Source organism: Melanerpes formicivorus, unplaced genomic scaffold (assembly GCF_026170545.1).
Source record: "Melanerpes formicivorus ecotype bairdi unplaced genomic scaffold, bMelFor1.0.p_v2 SCAF_37, whole genome shotgun sequence".
In the NCBI taxonomy this organism is placed as follows: Eukaryota; Metazoa; Chordata; class Aves; order Piciformes; family Picidae; genus Melanerpes; species Melanerpes formicivorus.
The window spans coordinates 4,971,932-4,996,952 of NW_027142389.1; the positions used below are offsets into that span (position 1 = coordinate 4,971,932).

The 25,021-nt window shown below is 41.1% G+C and overlaps 1 protein-coding gene across 2 annotated transcripts in view; it reads right to left on the reverse strand.

Annotated features, from left to right (window-relative positions):
- CHM (CHM Rab escort protein) overlaps positions 1-25,021 on the reverse strand; it is a 61,135-nt gene that overhangs the window by 19,519 nt on the left and 16,595 nt on the right. For both annotated transcript variants that reach the window (XM_068157664.1, XM_068157663.1), the window contains exons 3-8: positions 22,487-22,559; positions 21,169-21,293; positions 16,975-17,350; positions 14,855-14,971; positions 14,076-14,196; positions 10,940-11,165 (exon numbers count right to left, since the gene is read on the reverse strand). In XM_068157664.1, the coding sequence (XP_068013765.1) occupies positions 10,940-11,165; positions 14,076-14,196; positions 14,855-14,971; positions 16,975-17,350; positions 21,169-21,293; positions 22,487-22,559 (1,038 nt within the window). The remainder of the gene's footprint in view (positions 1-10,939; positions 11,166-14,075; positions 14,197-14,854; positions 14,972-16,974; positions 17,351-21,168; positions 21,294-22,486; positions 22,560-25,021) is intronic.

Below are 25,021 nucleotides of genomic sequence, written 5' to 3' on the forward strand. Positions count from 1 at the left end.
ACCCAATGAGAACATTTTTAAAACTGTTTTTCAAATTCTCTTCAAAAAGATTTAATCTTTCTCTTCAAAATCTCCAGTCAGCATGGAAATGACCCAGTGGCAAAAGGTAAAGGAAAAACTTGGGGGAGATGTGTCTGATCCCTTAGGATACCATTTCAGTTTTGGAATGTTTGCAGTATCTGATCTGTCTTGGGAATCCTTAATGCATTTTGCTCTCGATGTACTTATTTAAGACTCTCCAGTACTTCACTCAGATCAATCAGCTACCATTGACCTCTGCTCATGTATGCTGAAGAGAAAGAATAAACAAATAATCTGCATACTGTCAGAACCTGCATAGCCTTCTCTCAGAGAGAACTGCTCTATCAGAGACAACTGTCAAATGCTAACAAGTGCCATTTGACAAGTCCTCCAAGCTAAACACACCTGTGTTCTTCTGACCCCTACGATTCCAAAGTAAACAGCCTCTTAGGAATAAACCCTAAACCAGTCTGTAGCCCCTGCCATACAGTGACACACTGATACACCTGGCCGTGACAGAGACAGAAACTGTGAGTTTGAATGACCCAGCCATCAGACGTTCAGCTCAGAGATGGAAGGACAGAGCTGAAGCTGGGAGGGTTGGGTAGGAAATAAATCAGAAATTAAGAGTCTGCACAGGTTTTGGATTTAAAACAAGAATGTGTAATTCTCTTCATCTTTTTGGTCAAGTGTACACCATCACTTAAGAGAGGAGCACGATTACATTCTAATACCTGACTACCATTAGCCAGCCACAAGACTAAGCCAGAGTAAACAATCAGTATGAGAAAGGCAGGCTGGTTTGGGGGAAGAGTTCTCCCAGATTCCTGGGATGATAGCAGGATTTTCCTGGTTTACTAACAGGTTTTCTGGTGGTGTTGTTTAAGGTTTCTTTGTTTTGTTCTGATCAGAAATCACAGAGTGCATCTGGTTAGAAGGGGCCCTCCATGGTCATCTTGTCCAGTATTTTAATTTGAAGTTGAAGATCTTAAAGTGTCTGTTTGCAGATGACAAATAGATCCCAGGATGAAAAGAAAAGCTTCACTTTGTAAACCTGACTTCCTAGAATGGAGTCACTATTGGCAATCCAAAGTCATATTAGACAGTGGTGAATCAGAAATTCATCATGGCAAATGGCTGGAGCGTGTTACCAAATGGCATTTCTTCTGAGCTGTACTCCAAAAGGAAGTGTCAGCAATATCCTGACCAGAAGACTCAGTTCCCCAGATACAGCTCTTGCTGTAGAAGCAGAGAGAACACACACCATGCTGAATGACAGCTTTGGTTTTCTGGAGATTGTTGAAGATGACATAAATGTTAACCATCCACTGAAGAAGTATTGAAGAGCCTTAAGCTACAGGCTCATTGTCTCTAATGCTGCAGCCAACGGCCTCTTGCCTGACAAAGTGCATGCAAGGATCTTCCAAACCAACTCAGATGAATTTATTCCATGTTGTATATAAGGACTCACTATTACCCTCACTAGAACTAAGAATCCTTTATTAAAAACTGTTAATTGGCTTCAAGCACAGTCAAGGGCTTTTTGATGTATGCACTTGATTTTCCCAGGGTACTTTGAAAGGACTTTGCTGTTTGGCTGGGCTGCACAAGTATGTGAATCACTTTTCTTCAGGAATAGCTTGCTATCCTGTGCAGGAGGGCATGACCTGTTTCCTCAGTAGGACAGCAAAAAAATCCTTTTTTAAAATGAAAATGGAGAAGAATTTTGATTGTGTTGTGCTGAACAATTACATAGAGTCACAATACCTACTGAAGCAGCCTAGCCTGCAAAGCAACCCCATCAGTAAGAACTTGCCAAAACTACTGAAATAGAGACATTGAGAGATTAAACCAAGTGGCATCCTGGTAATTTATGACAAGGTAGAATCACTGTGCTAACATTACTTTTGTACAATAGGCTATTCAAGATAATTTGACTGTACTTCAAGTACAAGGCAACTCTTTGATACCATTAACCCTAAATGACAGACATTTAAACTGATATTACTCTAATTAACTGGCGACTGCCTACACCAATAACTCAAGTTTTGCTGAAAGACAGCAACAACACCGTACTCAACTTCAACTTTGCCCTCATGACATCAAATCATATTATGGCTAAATTAACAGTTGTGAAAATTTTTGGCCTGGTAGCCCTCCATCACACACAGCCTTTAAATGCCATTTCAGTTCCCATCAAGGCAGGAATCTGCAGTTGTAATTTTTAATATAGCCGTGAAACAATAGGATGGATTAAAAGCTGAATTTCTGACAGCATATTCACAATGATTTATGAGTTTGTATGTAATTTGATTATTCTATTAATTTTACTGATTACTGATTCAGCTAATACAGTGAAGGTCACTTACAAAATAAATCTTCATTACATTGCACAGAGAGTAAGTGCCTCCAACTCCTTGTTTTCTTTAATTAAACGCTAATGTAACAAGAGAGAAAATACGCTTCAGGGTTGCTGCATCTGTTGCTACAAGAGGAGTTTACTGCTTTGATGTAATGCTCTCTGATATTAATGGAACAAAAATAGAATGTCTCTCCATCTGACATCTTGATTCTCAACACAGAAATACCATAAAGACCTTTGAATTACAGACTTAACCACAGTTCATTCTGAAACCACAGAAAAGAACGGGAGAAGCTCACTACACAGTTGCACACCCCCAAAAAGCATGTTTTGTTTCCAGCAGGTAATTGTCTTCTACAAGCTGAGATGAATGGAGCAGTACATTTCTCCCCAGTTGTACAGCTCTCCATTGCAAAAACTGGGCCCCATCAAAAGTGGTGTGACCAGCAGGACAAGGAAGGTGATTCTGCCCCTCTATTCTGCTCTTGTGAGACCCCACCTGGAGCACTGCATCCAGTTCTGGTGCCCCCTACACATGACAGACAAGGAACTGCTGGAGCAGGTCCAGAGGTGGCCACGAAGTCGAGGCTGGAGAACCTTCCCTATGGGGATGGGCTGGGAGAGTCAGGGCTGTTCTGCCTGGAGAAGAGAATGCTCTGGAGAGACCTTAGAGCAGCCTTCTAGTACCTGAGAGGGTAAGAGATCTGGAATGGGACTTTTTCCCAAAGGCTTGTATTGACAGGATGAGAGGGAATGGATTGAAGCTTGAGGAAGGCAGATTCAGATTGCAGATTAAAAAACAATTCTTTACAGTGGGGGTGGTAAGACACTGGAACCAGGGAAGTCATGGATGCCCCCTCACTGGAGGTGTTGAAGGCCAGGCTGGATGAGGCCTTGAGCAATCTGGGCTAGTGGAAGGTGTCCCTGTCCATGGCAGTGGGGTTGAAACTGGATCATCTTTGAGGCCCATTCCAACCCAAACCGGTTTATATGAACCTATGAAATATTTGCTTCTCTCAAAGATGGAAACTGCAGGCACAGCACAATGAGCTGTGGAGAAAGATCACAGCAAACCATGCCAAGTGTGGAATTAATTAATTGTCTTCTTTCCATTTCTTTTTGCACAGAGAGGAAGATGAGTCCTGGTTCTTATGTTAAATGCTGTGTTCCCTGTACGCTCCCTACAACTTCAGCGTTCCCTGCAACCTTGTCCTATGTTCTGGAAATGTTCAAAAGCAGAATACATATATATATATAAAAGATATATATATCTCACTCATACAGTAGGATAATTGCTTTCACTAGATCTTTGCTTCTGTCCTAGTACAGCAAAACAGAAGGAATTCCTATCACTGTGACTGGGCAATGCTATAGAAAGAGTTGCTCCAAGGGCAAATCTCTTCATCCAAACACTGGTGGGTGTTTTTACCACCAAAGAAACCAGGACTACTGCCCACTTCAGTTTCAACAAACTGTTTTCATGGAGAAAGATATGGCAGGCAGGAATGGTGACAGCTCAGCAAGGACAGGTCACACTGAGAGAGGGACTGGGGAAAAGAACAAAAGCCTGGTCAAACCTGGTAAGAGGAGAAGCCATTCCTCACAAGAGGTCCTTTGGCTACAATTATACAACAGCTCTGCCCTCAAAGAGGAGCTTGGGAGATCAGGACCAAAATGAGTAACCAGAAATCAGTCAGTAAGTGTTAGATCAGCTCTGCAATTCTTTCATGTGCTCTCTGCCTCCAGAAAGTCCAACGAAACTGAAGGACTGTTTTACTAATTCAGTAATCTCTTGGAAACGACTTCTCTCTGCCTTCCACGTTAATGAAAAAGGACTCTGCTAAACTACATTTGCATCTACACCCCAGATTTGCTCCAATAATAAACACTGTGTCTTTCCCAGAAATCTCCTGTAACATATTTGTCCTAATTCTCAGGAAGAACAAATAAACCAGAATCTGCACACCCCCACACAGAGTGACTTGGGCTGTTATGAGATAGTACCAAATAACTATCAGACATACTTCCTTCATACATATCATAATCACCTTAATTATTGAAGTGAATCATTACTGAACTATCACCACACTATTGCACTTATATTTAATGCTTGTAAGTTCCAAATATGGCTGTACAAGGAAGCAAGGATGACCAAGAACGACAGCAGTGCCATGTAAGTACTTTCACTCTTGCGTAATATGTCAAGTTCCACGGAACTTTTTGCACCACAAGGCACATTTTAACCCCTGGATAGAAAAATTTTCCATGCTTAGGGATCTGAAATCAATACACTTTGGCAACAGTCACATGATTCAAAGCATCCCACATGATATATTCTAATTGTTGAAGCCTTCTAATTGTTGAGGCTTCCCTCAACACAGGGATCTTAGAGCTGCCTTCCAATACCTGAAGGGATGCTACAGGAAGGCTGGAGAGAGACTTTTCATGAGGGTGTCTAGAGACAGGACAAGGGGGAATGGTTTGGAGCTGAGGGAGGGTAGGTTTAGACTGGATCTCAGTATAACAGTGGTGAGACTCTGGCATAGGCTGCCCAGGGAAGTTGTGGAAGCCTCCTCCCTTGGGGTGTTCAAGGCCAGGTTGGTTGAGGCCTTGAGCAGCTGTGGGGAGGTTGGAGTAGGTTATCTTTGAGGTCCCCTTCAATCTGAGCCATTCTATGATTCTATGACTCGGGAGGTATGAACTTCTGAAGAACCCTGTGTTTCTCACCAGTGAAATACTAATGAGCAGAAAGCTCTTGTAACTGTAAACCATTTTTTAAACAAAGAACTACCAAGCCTCTCACTGGGAGAAAAGATAAAATCTAAAATGGGAAGGCATTTTCAAAGTTTCATACACTTAGAATGCATTTCACAACAAAGGTTATTTCCAAATTAAAAGTCTTTTCCTGTCAAATTCTGAGAAATAATGTGGGCAAGGACACGAAAGCATTCCATAGCTTTATTAACGACAATGCTCACTGATCTGTGAATAACCTGGGAGAAAAAAGATTATTGAGTTACTTTACCAATCTATCCATCCATCACTAGTGAACAGGTCTCAGAATGATGGATTATCTCACTTCCCTGATGCTTATCCCAAGGAAGAGTTTCTCCTTAGAGGGAAAAACAAACAACTGATCCTACAAATAACCACGCCAACTACGCTTGCTCATTTTGCATTCGTTTGCCAATGAGGTGAGTAGAAATATCTTAACTTTGTCTTTAAAAGTCAAACTATGTAAAAAGTTTTATTATTTCACTGAAATGCAAGTGAAAACAATTAAGAAAGAAGTGTTGCAGCTACTCTTTCTATTCAGTACTTTAATAAAGACCAGGTAATAATGACAAGCTATCAGGAGCTTGAAATAAATTCTCAGGTCCAAGAAATGGAATAATCCAAAGCAATTAGATATATAAATATGAACATGCTGTATCTTGAGATGCAGGACTGAACTCATATCTCAGATACAGCCTCTGCTTTTTAAAATCACCTTTCAAACTTGCACAGAATTGCACACCTGCTAAGGCTTACCTCTGTCATACCTGAGTGTCACAAGGAATTAACATGGCTTGAATTTCTCATTAAGATGCCAAACAATACAATTAGCATAGAGAAAGGTTATGCATGTTGCTTACAGCTAGAGACATGCTACTCATGTATAGATTCAAATGAAAAAGATGTTGCCCTAAATGTTTAATCCATCAATTCAGGTTTCCTCAAGTCCAGCCTTGATTTCAGATGCTAAGATCTTCCCAGAGATGGTAACAAGGACACTATTGGAAACGTTAAAGTACCTAAGACTACCTCAGCAGCTTCAACATTTGTAGCAGGTAATAGCTCAAATGTAAGGGCAAAACCTGATTATTCATTTTTCAAAGGTATACAGAAACCTTCCAAATCAATCACACAATCCATCACATCTCAGCCTGGACTCTTAATCTTCTTGTAAATATAAGGACTGAAAGAGATGAACCATCTTAATCAGATCTTTCCTCCGTCACAAAATTACTACTGTCACTGGCACTGACATGAAAATGACTAATTTCAGTTAGAATCTGTAACAACTTCGAAAAAAATGGGAACTCTGCCCCCCAAATACATGCACAATGAAAAAGTTCAAAGCCCATTTATAGGAAGTCCAACTCATTAACTGACAGCCCTTAAAGTCAGTGAATCACTAATTCCTACAGCAAAACAGCTGAAGAAACTCTACCACTCAACACCTACTCCAATGCCCATATCTGTTATTTTTTGGATGACTCTTAACAAAAACAAACCTATGTGTCACCCTTGTGAGAGGACAGACCACATACAGTCCCCAATTCCCTCTAAAACTTCAAATGAGAAAAAAATTTGCATAACTACTCCTCAAATGTCCACATTTGGAAGAATCTGAAACCACAGAGAAACTGCAGAGTCTTCCCCTAAACCGCCATGGGTTCACAAAGCAAGCACTGAGAAAAATCACAGAAGCAAGGCCACAACCTACAGCTGTCACTCATCTAACACCACTGGCGTTGGTGAAGAGAACCACAACTGAAAGCTCCTAGAAAGGCTTCACGTCAAAAGAACCCCCACAGTAAGAGGCCTCTTTCACTGAGGGAACCTGTAAAAGTGAGCTGTGTGGAACAGCATCTGTAAAACAGCACTTCCAAATGTTCCTCCAAACCAGAGAACATTCCCAAGCTTTGCTTCTGAAAAACTGGAAGGAAAGAAAGGGGATTCAAGCTGTAACAGAGCAATGTTGCACAATGTGCAAAAGCAGGCATTGTCTTCTTATTTGACAGCTACTTTGAATTTTTAAGTCAAACCTCTTTCCTTCCCCAGTTACACAGTTTGGTTGCTGACAATTTTAGCATTATCTGTGTCAGAAAATATTTGGGATATTTCCTGATGTCTTCTAAAACCAGAAACCCCCATCAAAATCAGACTAAAGATTCCAAATGTATCATTGAGACTTTACAGTTTGCAATGATGCAGTTAGAGGTCTTCTTTAGGGGCATTTTCTCAAGGAAATGAAAGTAGTTATTACAGATTTGCAACAAACAAATACAGCAAACTGTATATTGTTAGAGCAAGTTGTTACACAGCAATCTGCAAACCATACACTCCTTTCCCTAGCTGTCTTACCTACCGGTGTCTTTGATGTTTACCATAGAAAATGTAGAGGCTTGCTTTGATTTTCATAGATTCATAGAATGGTTTGGGTTGGAAGGGATTTTAAGGACCATCTAGTTCCAACCCCACTGCCATTGACAGGAACACTTTCCACTAGACCAGGTTGCTCAAAGCCTCATCCAACCTGGCCTTGAACACCTCCAGGGTGGGGGCATCCAGGACCTCCCTGGGCAACCTGTTCCAGCTTCTCACTACCCTTCCTGTTCAGAATTTTTTCCTAATATTCAGTCTAAATCTGCCCTCCTGAAGCTTAAATTTTCCCCAAGGAGACATTCCCATATTTGTCCTTACTAAGCATAGTATTACTGCTATTTCATTAGACAGGAAGAGACATAACAGCTTCACACCAAGAAGTTTGGAGGGAAGGAATTTGCTAGACAGGCCAGTAAAGTTTTGCTGCTTGTCAGCCTGGATTAGCAGGAGGCTTCCAGTGACCTTCCTTGTACCACACATCCAATTTATGGAGATCAAAATCTCACTCTGTACCTCAACATATTGGGAGGTACATTACAGTGATATAAAAGTTTAATTTTCTCTCCTAAACCATACCTGTTTAAACCAATAAAGAACTAACACCGCTTTTACTCACTCAGGTGTCGTCAGTAGTTATAAAATGGGGTAGTGTTTATGCAGAATTCATTTAGAATGCAAGGATGTGACTTACAAATGTCTTTGACTCATTCACATAAATATGCATGCATGCCATTTATAACAGTAGCCTTGATGAGAACACACAGTGTAACTGGCTGCAAGAAACGCTTAAGAGGTTTACATTAAAACAGACTATAGAAGGGTGGTTAGAAATCACAGAACAGGTGACACCTTACTCTGATAACCTGGTGATAAAAACTGGAGGCTGTGATGTATAGGTTGTGGTGTTGCCACTTTACTCCACAGGCTGAACAAAATTCTTCAGATACTGCTCACTTTTAGCAAGATAAAATATCCAAGGCAGAGCACAGCTGAAAATTATGATTAATCTAAACAAATATTTTTAAGAGCCCAACTGTGATGCCTCCTAAATTGTTCCTTTGAAACCAAAGCCATTTGGGTTTAGTTTGTATTAGAGTGCTTTTAATACAAACCTTTTAAAAATGTAATTACTTCTTGGTTTGAGAGAGTATTCTTCAACTATTAAAATACTGTCCTTATTGTAAGACTTAAAATTTAGCAGGAAAAAACCTACAAGAGAGCAATTAATAGACATAAAGAGAATGCTCAGGCCATCTGAAGAATTCCTGTGATCATGGAAAGATTTTCTGAGAAGCACATCTGTAAGACTTCTAGGCACCACTAACTTGACATATTTCTTGACATATAGTGCTGTTACAGATCAGAAAATTCCATGTGCTGGGTACTAAACAAAATAAAGCCAGAGGGCTTCCAAGAAGGCAAGAAAAATTCTATTGAGAAGAATCTACAGTGGGGAAAACGTAGCTAAAATTCTAATTTCCATTTTAATTACTAAATTTACTTCTGCCCCCAGGTATTTGAGGCCAGAGAAGGTCTAACTGCAAAACCTGAGTGACTACAATGGCACTGACAATATTTTCATCTAATCTGTTGGTCATGTGCAGATAGCTGGTCCCACATGAAGTCCTATAGAGGCAAAAGACATCTATAAAAATCTATGAACAAGAGTTCTGGTTTGTGACAGTGCCTAGAGAACACAAATGTGGTCACAAATTGTTTGAGCACCTCACTGTCCAGGTCCATGTGTTTTAACATCTCCATACAAACACAGTTTACATCCCAGATGAAAGGCCACTGACAAAAGGTGTTGTCAAGTAACATTTCTACTCTGTGTAGTACAGGCCACTGCCTACTTGTCTTATGACTAATGGAAACATTGGTTATCTACATATAGTCATCATATAGGACAATTCCACAGGCTGAGGACCAGGTAAGATCTTCCACAGTGCAGCCAGCTACTGGTGGCAACTTTATAGATACCTTCCAAGAACTATGACAATTATTACAGCACATTTGTCTCAATACATTGCATCCTATATACAGCTGGAACAGGTTGCCCAGAGAGGTGGTTGAAGCCCTGTCCCTGGAGACATTCAAGATCAGACTCTGGCCCTGGGTAGCCTGATCTAGTTGGAGGTGTCCTTGCTGACTGCAGGGGTTGGACAAGATGACCTTTGAAGGTCCTTTCCAACTCAATGCCACCTGTGAAGAGGCTTGAGCTGCTATGGCCATTCTCCTAGCAGCAATTTAAGTACTGATACAGAAGAGAAAACCCGAATCCATGACACAGACAAGTCAGGAAGATAATCTCCAATAACATGCTGTAAACTACAATTCCTCAATAGCAGCACACAAACAAACAGAAGAACTTGTCCACCACCAAAGAACAAAGTAGGTAAGACTCAGCATTGGGATGCAAATGACTGATACACAAACATATCGCTGAGACAACAAAATGGCCTCACCACGCAATACTGCCTGTTTTATAAAGAGCTCTTGTTTACTTCAGACCTACAGGTTACTACATTAAAACCCACAGAGAGCAGATGGAAAGGCTGCTTGCCAGCAAAAGAAAAGATTAAAAAGCCCCTCAGCCTTTTTAAAGCCAGTTGAACTGTTGGAAGCAACTGAAAATTACAACCGCCCACCCTCTGCACGTGTGTTCCTGATGGGCCCCCAAAGCATCTATCAGCAACTCCTCTGCCAGCACTGCCACCCCTCACACACCTCAGCAGCCATGCTTCCAGGAAAGGGGTTGAAGTGCTGTTTTGTCTGGGAATCAATAGGGCTTTTTTTCCTTTTCCTTACTTTTAGGCCTCAAGGAATGGAGAATACAGAGCTGCTGTTTCTGATGTTAGCATGTAGGACTGCAGCCTGCATACAGCTCAGTATCGTTTCTGTTGGGTCAGCTCATATGTGGAACCTTGTGGTCTACACAGAGCTACAAAATCATGCCAAGACAGGGAAGACATCATTTCACAGAATCATCATAGAATGGCTCAGGTTGGAAGGGACCTCAGAGATCATCTACTCCAACCTCCCCAGCATGGGCAGGGACACCTCTCAACTAGATTCAGCTGATGAAGGCCTCATCCAGTCTGGCCTTCAACAGCCCCAGGGAGGAGGTATCCACAGCCTCCCTGGGCAGCCTATTCCAGAGTCTCACCATCCTCATACTGAAGAATTTCTTCCTAAGATCCAATCTAAACCTACCCTCCCTCAGCTTCAATCCATTCCCCTTGTCCAGCTACTAGACACCCTTACAAAAAGTTTCATTTCACATCAGCTGCCCTGTTGGTCTGAGTCTGTACTGTAACAAAGGTGAAAGCATTAAGTTGTTGGGTTTCTAATTAATAATGAACTGGACACATGGCATAATTTTGCTTTTTTCAGAGGAATTCTTACCTGCAGAAGCACTGTGGGATCTCTCCTTGCCCATACATAGGAAACAGAAACGGTGTATTGCCGTAGCGGCCAAGGCACTGAAGAAATTTTTTTGTCGCCTGAAGACCATCAAGAGTGCTGCAATCAGTCTCTGAAACCATGGCAATGGAGTGAAGAATGAAGTGCTGCAAGCTGGCTGTTAACTTGCGTGTGCTTAAGAACTGAGCGAACGTGCTGCTCTCATAGTCTGAGGAAAAAGTCAATTCAGGCAAAGGTATAGTAAGACATTTGCATTTTCTCACTTTCCTGTTTGCTTTCATGTCCAAAAAAAGAAAAACAATTAAAAACAACCTGAGGGTTTTGTAAGAAACATTTTGCTGAAAATGGATGATCCCTGCCAATGAATGCTGAAACTTGGACTCCCAGAATGTGAGTTTTCTCAGGAGACAGAAATATCTCTCCATTGAAGTGTTTCAAAATAAAGCAAGCACATTGTACGGGTCTCCAAGAGTCCAGAGAACCACCCCCAAACACAGGTTCATCTATTCACCATGCTGGAGTTGAACTCAAATTATTTCTCAGTCAAGTGAGAAATGTAAGCAACTGTGGCTGAAAATCTACTGAAGTGCCTTGGGACACTGTCTCCCAAAATAATTCAGTTTTGGGCCCCTCACCACAATAAAGACACTGAGTGGTTCCAAAGAAGGGCACCAAAGCTGGCAAAGGTTCTAGAGAACAAGTCTTATGAGGAATAGCTGAAGGAACTGGGGTTCTTTAGACTGAAGCAAAGGAGGCTAAGGGCAGACTTCCTCCCTCTCTAGAGCTACCTGAAAGGAGGCTGTAGCAAGGAACGTGTTTGTCTCCTCTCCTGAGTAGCAAGAGAAAGCAAAGAGTAAGTGGCCTCAAAGTTGCACCAGGGAAGGTTCAGGTTGGACATGCAGAACAATTTCTCCACTGGAAGAGCTGTCAAGCCCTGGAACAGGCTAGCCAGGGCACTGGCAGTCACCATCCCTGGTAGTATGTAAAAGATGTGGTGCTGAAGGACATCGTTTAGCAGTGGACTTGGTGGTAGAGTTAATGGTTGGCCTTGATGACCTTAAAAGGTCTTTTCCAGCCTAAACAATATGATCCCATATTATACCTGAATGACAGCCACTCAAGAACAACACTGCTGGATCCATACCAATATGGTCAGCATGGATTTATGGCCAGAGAAGCCATTGACACTGTGTCTTAACCCAAAGATGAGAAGGCACAGTCAGTATTTCCAACCGATCACTTGTTTGCCACAAACGTGTGGCTGAGACCCAAAGATGGCAGGGATGAGGGACCATAAATTCCTCTTTAAATGAATGCTGTTGCCAGCACATTTTGAAGTTCAGAGACACTCAAGTCTTTCAGGAGCTCTTCCACTGCAATGTTGCATGTCACTGATACAGCTCTGAAAAACTTCAGTTAATAACTAAATGAGTTTGGGGGGTTTGCCAGGAGGAAAAAGCAATAGCACAGCATCCTTTCACACTATGCAGAAATCTGCTCTCAGACTAATCTCACTCATGGATAAATTCATAGCTGATTCAGAAACACTTCCATCAGTCCTGAGACCAGCATTACCAAGCTATATATTCTGTTCAAGAGTCACCCACTGTTTTATTACAAATGGATCTTCCCACCCTCTGCACAGCCATGCAGCAAATCATAAAATGAGGCTTTTCTTACAATAATAAAAAAAATTATCCAGTTTTCCCCACTGCAGACCTCTTGCATAAATCCAAATTCCACAGAGAAGAGACTCATAAAAAAATTCTTCACTTTCCTGAACTTTCCTACTAGAAGTCTGCCTGCTCATGAATGTGATGATCTCACCAAGAGCAATTTTCAATTTCTGAAGTATTTTCATTAGACTAATCTAACTCAAAATATCCCCAATTACTTCTCAGGCAGTTTGAAAATGTAGGAACAAAACCTATTTAACTATCTCTGAAAGTAAAATAAATCTAATGTCATTTAGATTCATGAATCAATGGATTCATTTAAAATTGATGTGGTGTCTTTTTTTTTTTTCCTTAATAAATTTTCTAAATACCACCTATATTCTCACTCTGAGCACCTCCATTTCTCCCAGCAGCAGCAAACCTGAAATTACCTGTAATCCATAAACCACTTCAGTCTAATGAGCTCTTCCTCCTTCAGGATTTTCTGGAGTTCATTGCAGGCTCTGTCTCCCAGTCTTACCAGACCACTCTCAGTATCAACCAATTCTTTCCTGCACGTGTTTAAAATCATTTTCTCCCACATTTGTACTGAATCTAAGGATCTTGTTCAAGTAATCAAACCAGTACCTTAAACATTGAGGTTTAACACTAGATTCTTCCAAAAACATTGCCTAGCCAAGCTAGTCAACTACAAGAGCACTGCTGTGCCTCACTCTGAAACTCAGCACCAACAGTTTAACATTTTCTCTCATTACTTCTGACAGATTTGTCTTTTCTCTTCAGTTTATCTTTAGACTCCAAGAACTGAGACCACTGCTTCCTGCTTTGTACCACGAGGTGCATAAACACAGAGCCTGTTCCTCACGTTGGCCAGTTTTCCTCTTTGACCTATTGCTCATCATTCTTTGCACGTTGTGCCTCAGATCTATTCAGCTATTCTTTCATCTGTATAAGTCAGCAGCTGATGAAGGCACTTTCAACTTTCCCTCTACAACTAAAAGGCATTCAGTTACATTTATTTTCAAATTGTGAAATCTCCATTTCCTCCATTGCTGATTTTGTGGCAACCTGTTGTGAAGATGAACATATCATTTTAAAAACCCAGAACAGAAAAATCTAATACTTGACACTGCATGAGAAAAATCCCCAAGAGAGGAAACATCAAAACATTAGGGGGGAAAAATAAAATGGTGCCCATCCTGTACCAGATAATTTTGCTGTTAAAGAAAAATGCAAACAGTAAGTGATATGGGAACTGAAAGAGCAAAAGCTTAAGCAGAAGAATTTAGCACTGAATTGGAAAGGTCACAAAAAGGTCACAGCAGACTTTGAAGATTAATCCATAAAAAGAAATTGCATGAAAACACTGGAGAGCTATCAAAATGCTGCATAACTGAATGAAGTCATAAGAAGAGAGTGTGCCCTGCTCAGTGAAACACTACCTTGGTATTCATCAGGATGCTGCTCATATTCCAAACAAAATGTCAAAAATTTCATTAGCATTCTCTTTTCCACCATTGTGAGCTGTTTGCTGTTGAAGACATCTGCTCTAGAACAAGGTACCTGGAAAAGATTTTTGAATCATTTCAGACACTCCCCATATAATGGATGTGAAAAGCATCAAGTGCAGGCTGAATACCTAACAAACATTTTCAATGACTTGTGCTGGAGTTACTTTCTTATCTTTCTTTCTACTGTAACTATAATAGAAAGTTGAAAATTTTCCACAATAAAAATACTTTAAAATATTTTTCAGCCTTTTCCCCTTTTTATTTCCCTTCCACTTCATCTGCACCTTCAATTGCAGGGTTAATCAAAAGAGTTTGCATTAATTAACTATAAAAAAGACCTCCTGTTGCCATTACCACAACAGCGACTTCTCTTGTGAGAACAGAGAGGCAAATTATGTCTGTCTTTGTATCTGCAGAGCAGAAACCTATGAATATTTGAGAATTAACTGCCAAGCAGAACACAGTCTAAATATTTGACATGTGATTCTAAATATCTGATATGTGATTTAAGTAATTTCTTTTAGCTTTATAAAACAATTAAATGCTATATGACATACACTAACACCTCTTCATTCCAGAAACCATGTTCAAATCAGAATCTTAAAGCAAAGTATTAGCTGATTGCTACAAAACTCTCAAGTGACCAACTGCAGGTTCCCTGACTTCAAACAGATGAGCTCAAACATATGCAAGAGATGACTTCATGGTACCCGTTCCACTCTTCCCTCTCGAAAGGCCAGGATTCGTGTGGCGTTTTGGAACTCTGCGTATCTGCTAACGTTGGACTTGATCAGCAGGTCGATTAACAGACCTCGGGAAAACATCAGCTGCAGAGGGAAGGAAAAAGCGACAACAGTGAGTAAAGAGAACCTGCTCACACCAAATGGAAACAGGAGTAGTTTGTAAGTTGTTTTATTTACAAGCATGCACACTGAAGTAGAATCAAATAGTCACAAGGTGTGCTGTGTGCACAGTAACATTGAATTAATTGAGGCAACTGCATCCAGTTCTGGTGTCCCCACCTTAAGAAGGACACAGAGCTGCTGGAGTGAGTCCAGAGGAGCGCCACAAAATGATCCAAGGGCTGAAGCACCTCTGCTATAAGAACAGGCTGAGGGAGCTGGGGTTGTTCAGCCTAGAGAAGACTCTGGGGTGACCTTAGAGCTGCCTTCCAGTACCTGAAGGGAGCCTACAGGAAGGCTGTCCCATGGAGAACTTGCTGTCCACTAGGACTCCTCCTCCATGGAGCTGCTTTCCAGCAGGACCACCCCTAGTCTGTACTGGGGCCTGGTTATTCCCCCCCCAGATGCAGGACCAGGCTTCTGTCAGAATTTCTGCAAATCACTGCAATTTATACCATGAAACAGAGTGGCACAGAAACAGGGTAAAAAGAATAGAGAATAGGATTATCTGCTTCACAGCTATGCCCTGACTGCTGCTTCCATGTCATTCCAATGATTCATGACAGTGATATCTACATAGCTACAGAAACAACACTTGAAATCATGTGTTTTGTAGCGTCACCACGGAGAACTGAATACATTACTGAAGAAAGTTTGGGGTTTTTTTCTGTTTCCAGAGGTTTTAAAGTCTTTCCATGCAAAATCTAAAGCACAGAAGTCAGGAAAAACTTCCCTTCAATGTCAGTTTGCAGTCATGTCCACATACTGTGAAGTGCATAGAAGGCAGATTTTAGAGTGCAAGCAGCATGACAAAAAAGTCAGACTAAGAAGTTTAAGTAAAATGTAATTCAAGATAATAATAACTAACTTTAGGCAGCTCTGTGTTACATATCAGCTGTAATTACTTTTTGCAATAAAATTGATTATAATTCAGTGCTTTAGTCTGAGTATAGAGAGGAAGTAGATGCCCCACCGCTGGAAATATTCCATGTCAGGTCGGACAGCTCCCTGGGCTACCTGACCTATAAATTTACAGGAAAATCTAAACCCCAGGAAGCACTCCAATAGGAAAATTGCTTTTCATTTAAAAAACATCAGAGATCTGCATAATTGACTCTCCTTGCTGAAAAATCCACATTCTTTAATGGCACTATTTAAATAGAACAATTATCACATATCAACAAGGCTGGAAAAGACCTCAGAGATCATCAAGTCCAACCTATTACCTCATACCTGACACCTCACGACAACTAAACCATGGCTCCAAGTGCCACATCCAGTCCTTTTTTGAACACCCTTTTTGAACATACTTGGGATTACATGCTGCTGATCACAGACAATGGACCACTGATGAAGAAAGCAGGTAGAGGTAGCTTCTCATTCCATAGTCTGGGGGCTGCTGCCACCACTAGCAGAAATAACCTTGAAAATTCATGCTGTTTACACCAGTTAACTTGGAAGCCACAAGCATGGTCATAGAAAGAAAGCTATAGACAATAAGCTAACCACTGCTCCTTCCACATTGTACAGGAAGAGAAAAGCTTTGGGAGAAGAAAGGGTGTGTGGTTCTCCCGGCTACGGCACGATTGGGATCCATTGCTCCTGTGACATTATGAAGTCCATACAGCCCTGATCTATTCTATGGCTTCATCTATAGAAAAAAAGGATGCACTGAGTTTCAGGAAATTCACTCTTCTGGACACTCATCAGCTATATTTTAGGGTCTTTTTGGTTATAAGCACTGAGAAGCACACATGAAATAGCTTTTCTTTAGTTTAATGGTACTAATTCTTGTTTACTTCTCGAGCCTTTTTGGCCTCAAAGGTCCTGTGCCAGCCCTCCTCAATGGGAAAGATTACTTTCAAATACCAGTGTTTTCAGCAAAGTCCTTATATGTACCCATATGAATAGTGTCATTCAGTTCCTACCTTGGAAACCAAATCAATATTGAACCTTCTGCCTTCTCTAACAATCTGGGAATACATGATCCTCTTTGGTTCTTTGGCAGAAGTTTCTGCAGGTGCAGTTTCGGCTTCCCCTGGTTCCAGAGCAGTTGTGCCTAAAGCCGCATCGGGAGTGCTCTCATTCTCAGAGGTTACTTCTGCATCATTCCCTTCTGTTGCACTTGCTGGCTCAGAGTCTGTAGCCTTTTCTGGCTCCTGGCTCTCCACTTCTGGTGAGGCACTCTCCACTGGTAGGCCACCTTTTTCTGATGCCTGAGCAAGCCCCTCGGCAGCAGAGGCTCCAAACCCAGGCAGCTTTGACAGTGCACCAGCTTCTTCAACATCTTCAGCTGCATCCTGACTGGTTGAAAACAGAAGGGTAAGAAAAGGGAAAAATAGTCTTTTAAAGAGCCTCAAACACTTGTTTAGCCTCAGTGCCAGAATGGAAAGCTCAAGTGTTCTATGAAAAGCATTAGAGTGTCTTTACCCTGCTCAAACCAGGTACACCATCCACTGAGGAATTCTTTAAAATCCCCACAAAAACTGTGACTCTTATTTCCCATGGGCTCAAAAGACAGAAGGAGCTTAAACTGACAATCAGTGTGGTGAAACACAATACATGGCTACAGACACAAAGGAAGCACAACATTTTAAAGAAACAGTAAAGCAACCTGCTTAGGGTTTTCCTATGGATTAAGAATTGAAATGCAGAAATGCATTGCAGTCACTGAATTCAGATGGCTTAACAACTAAAGTCACAGAAGAGCTTTCTATGGCTACTTTGCATCTCCTAGCATTGCAAGTCCATGAAATTTTGCCCTGAACTTCAAGTAAAGCTTAGAGATTACTTTTCCAACTCTGATCTTGCATTCCAATGAGTTGGTCAAGTAACAGCCAGCCAGACTGAAGTCCCCTCATGCAGCACTGCTGTTTGTATCCAAGTGTTTTACGAAGAGTTGTGCGTAGTAGATGCAGCCAGTAAAAAGGAGGGAGATTAGCACACAACATTTACTCTCTATAGCCCATTTCCTGTTCACCACAGAATCCTTTAAAATTCCTCTTACAAAGCAGACCTCCACTTTTAATCTCATCTACTCTTTTCATCTTGAGCTTCAATGACATCTACCTGAGAAACTAGAGTTTTGAACTTAGAATTTTAGTTGATACTACCAGCTGAGATGAATCAAATCAGTGTCATTGTAAGTGAAAGGAGTTCAGCAATAATTTCACACTATCTTTTTATCTTTATACCACAAGCCATTAATGCACTGAAAAAACAATTTAATCTTGGCTGAAAACTAATGAACTATGATATTAAAGGTGACCTGCAAGCATACAGTACAGAATTTCAGTAACTAACAGGATGGTTAAAATTCCCTGAACAGCAAGGAACTCTTCTGTCTACATGGAGAACACTCCCTCACACATCTGTAGCCTTACAGATGGAAGCCGGGGGCAGGACTTCTGTTAACAGAGGAACCAAGCCCAGGTATCCTTCAAAAGCTGCTCCTCACTCATGAACTCAGGGAGCTCACATGGGCTCACAGGAGTTTGGATTAAGTCTCTCAGCTTGTGCACAGCCACAAGGAAGCACTTATTCATGAATGGGGTAAAATATGGCCCTGGGAAATACAGGAACTGCTAGGAGGAAGCACTAATGGAAGAAATCTGTTTCTGTACATTAATTACGGAGGGATTTTTGCTTCATACTGCAAGCATTAAATAACTATAAAATAGCATTTTAAAGGAAGTAATCTCTACTGAAACACAAAAGAAAGTCACTTAAATTCAAGGGTTCTGTTTGGATTCTTGGGTTTCTGTCAGGAGTTTGGAATATGGTGACTATGAACCCCCCAGAAGCTGTTGCCATCAATGCAGTAACTTAGAATGAAGTTTCTACCTCACCCATGCTAAAGCCTTTTGTAACACAGTAATTCATAAGCAAGTTCTCCTTCTACTTTCTCCCGAGATCAGCATGCAGTTCAGTCTCATTTTTAACATATTTGATTATCACTTGTTAAATAAAGTCTGGACTCACAGTACACTATTTTTTCTACCTCACTCTGAAAGTAATGTTAAAGAGATACTGTATTTACATATTTCAAATCTCTGTTCAGTCCCCATTAATGAACAGGGAAATCTGCATGATTTGCAGCTCCACACATTTTGTACTGAAAGCCTAAAACCTGTATAGAATCTAAACCCATGACATGCTTCCTATAGGAACAAATATGCCTGAATAATGTAAGAACTGTCTATAAAAATGACTCAAATTGGACTGCTGCACAGCCAATTCTTCTCCTAATTCAGAAAAATATAATACATCTGCAGACAAATTATTGTGTAAATTTAGAATATTATCTTCCACCATTCATCAATTAATGGAACTAACAAAGGAATATCTTAAAATGAATGTGTCTTATTAATGCCTTGTAACAGCAACCCCTTCAGATAGGTCAAATGAAAAATTGCCAACCAGCTGGTTAATTTATTCAGCACAGGTGTTCACTATTTATTTTTCAGCCATTTGCCTTTTTTCAATACAGCTTGTTGTAGACACAGTATTCTTTTCCTTTGATGGATGCACTTTGTTCTAAGGCCATTCATTTCAGATCTGCACTGTGTATATTATACTGCTACCCAGCTGTTTATTCTTTCAAAATAAATGTTTAATGGTTACTTCATAGGAGTTGTAAAAGTTAAGGGAAACCAACAGAATCCAGCCAGAATGTGTAAATTGTTAGAGAAACAATAATTGACTCTTTCAGGAAGGTTTCAGTTGCTCTGGAACACTTTTCTTTGCTAGGTTTCTCAATCTTACCATTCTCCCGTGTGGGCTTAGGGCGTTTTTGGTGACTGTCGAGAGAGACAGCATTGTACTCCCAAGGTAAGTTAAATGCTTCAAAGCAGAATCCTCTCTAACTGAAAGGTACTCAGCACAGATCAGTCCTAAGATGCTATACTACTCTTCCTGTGCTTATGCATCAAACGTTCAACAATTGTGTGTGCTTCAAACTGAGCATGTGCTTTGACATGTTCATAGAACCAGAGAGCGGCTGAGGCTGGAAGGGACCTCAGAGATCATCTGCTCCAACCTCCTCAGCATGGGCAAGGACACCTCTCAACTAGACTCAGCTACTTGAGGCCTCCTCCGACATGTCCTTGAACATCCCCAGGGAGGAGGCAGCCACAACTTCCCTGGGCAGCCTATGCCAGAGTCTCACTCAGTATGACTGAAGAACTTCTTCCTATGATCCAGTCTAACCCTACTCTCCCTCACCTTCAAGCCATTCCCCCTTGTATTGCTAGACACACTTTTCAGCCTTCCTGTAAGTTCCTTTCAGTATTGGAAGGCAGCACTAAGATCCCCCCAGAGCCTTATCTCTTCCTGGCTGGACAAACCCAGATCCTGCAGCCTATGCTCACAGCAGAGGTGCTCCAGCCCTTTGTGGCACTCCTCTGGACTCTCTCCAACAGCTCCATGTCCTTCTTATGATGGGGACACCAGAACTGGACAAAGTATTCAAGGTGGGGGTCTCACAAGAGCACAGTAAAGGGGCAGAGTCACACCTCTTGACCTGCTGGGCACACTCCTCTAGAGCTGAGTTACCTTACTTCAAACAGAAAGAAGGCGACACTGCAAAAAGGCCAGGAGTCCTTCACCACACCATTCCTTCTAGAGCATCACAGGTAAGCATCACAGGTATGATAAATCCACTGAACATAAAATTATAAAGGGCAATTGTTACTTTATCACTTCAGCAGAAGTATTTCATAGTTACAGTATCACTATCCATTTGTGCTCCTATTCTTGTGCACTAAACTTTACATGCACTTGAGTTTAATTTTTCAGTATGAGAATAGCAGCTTTTAGCCAAATTAAGAGTGGAAAAATTGAATAGATGGTAGTGCATAACCTGCAACTACTACCACCTGCAAACACAACACTTCTGTCTTCTACTCCAAAGCAAATCACCAAACCAATTGTTTTGCATCCAGGTCAGAAGGATCAGTTAACTTCAACAAAGCCAAGTGACTCCAACAGAACACATCTCAGAGGCCAGAGTTACCTTTTGAGACAACATGCTCTAGGGGAGCATGGTGAGACGCCTGGAGCCAAAAGCACAGCATGCTTCCCTTTGGCCATGTCAAATGCTACACTTCTGGTTTTGTACTTACTCGCCGAAACAGAAATCTTCTACATGTTGAATAGTTTTATCCTTCTTGCTAAGAGAAATAGCCTCTTCATTCTCAAGGATCAGTTTTCTCCAGTCTTCACATTCCTCACTGGTATCAGTCTTTTCCTTTCAAAGAACAATTACAAAATTACATGTTGTGCTGTGCTAACTGCCCTTAACTGCAAATCCCTGTAGTCCCCAATGACTAAAAAGAAAAAAGACAGAGGAAGATCCATCTGAAATCCTTCAGTGTTTCTTCTGTTCAGATTTTCTGAGTTACAACAGTTAGAGTTGGTTACTTTATTGTAGCATGCCAACCTTTGTACTACGTTGCCAGCTCTAGTAATCTGAAAACACAGTGTTAAATGAAATCAAAGCTTTAGCAGGGAGCTGAATATAGCTTTGAATACAGTCTACTAAAAGGCAGGTTTGCCACAGCTAGATGAACTCCAAATTCTGGGACAGAACTCTTTGAAAGCAAACTGCATGAAAAAAGGACAGTTATTTGGGGATTCTATTCAGCTCTCCACACAGGGATCTCTAACTCATGTAATAGAATATTAAGTTCTGAGGATATTAATTTCTGCTAATATTAATTTCTGCTGTTGAGCAACTCCTCTGATTGCACCAGAAGGTAGCACTACAGAATAATCAGCCACGAGGCTGAGCTGAAAAGGTTCCATCTTCTGCAGACCCACAGGCTCGTAACTCTTCAGTAAATAACAGGAACATCTATTTGCTAATGTAGTTCAATCTCCTAAATAAACACCCTCTCCAGAAGATTTCCAGTGGACAGTTGTGAACTAGATAAACTTTGGTCACTGCCAAATACACTGTCAACATTAATCTTTTTGTCCTGGATACAGGACATTCCAATGGAAGGATCCAGTAACTGCTTTTCTCCCATTTAAGAAGAATCAGCTGAAAGCACACAAAAACCAAGGGACTGAAACATCAGAGTGTGGAAAGTAATCAATGAGGAAATGGAAAAGAGCAGATTACCACTTACAGAAGGGGCTGGGAATTGGAACAACAGTGCAATTGCTTCTACAGAAATTCAAGAGCTCAAAAAGTATGACTGAGCACCAGTCTGCTTGGTCTCAGGTAAGAGCATTAATAAACCAGGCATATCAGAGTCCTAGAATGTTAGGCCAGATGGTTAGGTCCTTACCAGCGTAGCTGGAAACTAGAAACCTCTTTGATCTGTCAAGTTACTAAAGAGAAAGAGCATTGGGGTAATTTGTCTTGCAATAAATTATGGAAACAACCAAGATTTAATGCTGAAGAATGTTAAAAGAAGTAGTTTGTAAAATTTTTACCTGATTTTCTTTAATCCAGGACAATAGGCCTGAAAAACTAAAGCTGGCCCAGTTTCCACCGTAGTAATTTCTCCTGTAAAGAAGAAACAAAGAGTGAAACTTGCTGGACAGAGAGATACAGCTTTTCCAGGTTTAGAGTACACATCACCAAGTAGAAACCATTCAAAATATTCTCCATGGGAGTTGCAGCATATAAAAGCTGTTAAAACATTTCACAGCTCGTAACGAGAGGAAAAGTTTCAATTTCTCACTCATCTGTATGCAGCTCTGACCAAACAGACTAGGGTACAAACCAAAGTATTCAGAGAGCACCATGAATGGTGCTGAGAGAAGCATATGGGACACCAGCAACAATTCCACGTGCCGTGGCTTCCAGCTCTTGGATGGTCCATCTCTGGAGACATTCAAGGTCAGACTTGATGGGGCTCTGAGCAGCCTGATCTAGCTAAAGATGTCCCTGCCTACTGCAGGGGGGTTGGACTGGTTGACCTTTAAAGGTGCCTTCCAACCCAAACCATTCTATGAGCCAAATGCAAATACAGGTAATACTGCTTCTTGGCCAGCACTGACTCTACACTTGTTAACTCACACAGGTACATCACAGCAGACATCTTTCTTTACGAGTGGAGCCAAGACAAGACTGCCAGTTTCAACCACGCTCTCAGAGAAGGTAGTTCAGATTTCTTGCATTCTTATCACACACAGGTCCAGGTTCTGGCAGGACCTAATGGCTTTATCAGCTGAGTACAGCCAGGCTGCTTCTAGCTGAAGCCAATCTGGAGTTTAACATAACTGCAGTGCATGCCATTTCTAAACTAACAGTGCTTCATGAGGTGACTAAGCACAGAAGGGTTAAGCAAACTGAAATTGGGTCCAGACAGTAGAAACAACATCTCTGGTTTTCATTATGGCACACAAAGGAAAGTTCACTCTGTTATTTAACTGCTGCTTACAGAACAGATTATGCTTATTGCAGGCTGTTAAGATGCTCTGGCAAAACTCTGATTGAACTGCATATACTGTAGGTGGAGCCAAAGGAGCTGATTTGTACACAACCATCAGACCTCCTCAAGCACTTCCCAGTCTCTATTTGCCACCTTCTTTCCTGAAAAGCACTATTTTATTTCTTTCAAATCACAGAAAATGAATAGTTCTTCTGTTAGTCAAAGAAAGTCTCCACTCTCTCTTTTTAGAATATTTCTCTAACCCCCAGCTGGATTAATTAGCTTTTGTTATCATGTATCTTAACTTCTTAACAACTCTGACAGGAATAACAATAGAGCAATTACAGTTTGAAAACTCCCTGCTTCTTGCAAAATAAATATCCAAAATACCAGTTCAGGATTTCACTCAGTTTTCTGGTACTGTATGCTGGCACTTCAGAAGCATGAAAGATACCAAAAACCCCCTCCTGAGTGGCTAGCTCATGCTCTTACACGCACTAAAAAAATCCAACCACACTTAAGGAGGGAGATGGGGTTTACATTTTACATAATAATGTGAAGCCTGTTAAATCAAATGAACTTAGAATCTTATCATAACCTCCTCCACTTTTGAACTGCAGAGATAGTGTGATGAAATTGAAAAATTAAATTCAGGTTTGATTCTACTGTTTAAGATGGGATGTTTTTGACAAGGCTTATCTGCACTGACAAAGACTTCATTAGGAGTGTCAGCCTCTACACAGTAGCAGAGGGTGATGCTCTGTACCATGGTGCTTACTTAGCATATGAAGGACAGATGTCTGCTAAACAACCCTAATTGCTCCTGACTAGAAACTGACCTAAAAAAGTCTTTCAGCTACTGCAGGGCAACAGTGAAGAACATAAATAGGACATCTTCTGCAAAGACAACAAAATTCAGCATTCACTGAACAAAGGTGGCTTCAACAACAGAGTATGGTATTTAAGGCCACGAGCTGGGAGGACCAGCTCCATACCAAGACAACACAGGTAGTCTACCCTGAAACATGGTTACTCAAAGCTGAAGAGTGCCAGCTGCAAATCTGTTGCCAGCCAGAAACTCCAATCATCTGCACAAAGGAGTTCATAGTTACCTCATGATGTGAATGACAGGGCTGAGGTGTACAAAGCACCACTATTTGGTATCACCCAGAATACAAAGCAGTGAGGTAACCCATTACATGAAATAGCTGTCAGATTTCAGCCTGTAGAACAGTAGCTGATAGTTGCATGCAATGATGATCTCCAGCTTCATTTTAGCTATGAGTGGTGCAGGTTAATTTCTTGATTTTTCTTAAGATCCTACTAAAAAAAAGTTCAATCTCCATTTATTAGCTGCCACCTCTGGCATTTCCAAAAGGCACAGCCATGAAGATTACTTTTTAAAGGAATCTACTGCTTGAGTTGCAAGCTTCCTTAAATATGGAATACAATCTGGCTGTCAGAGTAAGCAAGGCCATTGATCACAAATCACCAACACCACCTGCCTGGAGTTAGGACTGGGTCTCCTGAATCCACCCCACTACGAATTCAGGCATATTTAGAGTACTTACAACCTTCTGTAAAAGAAATC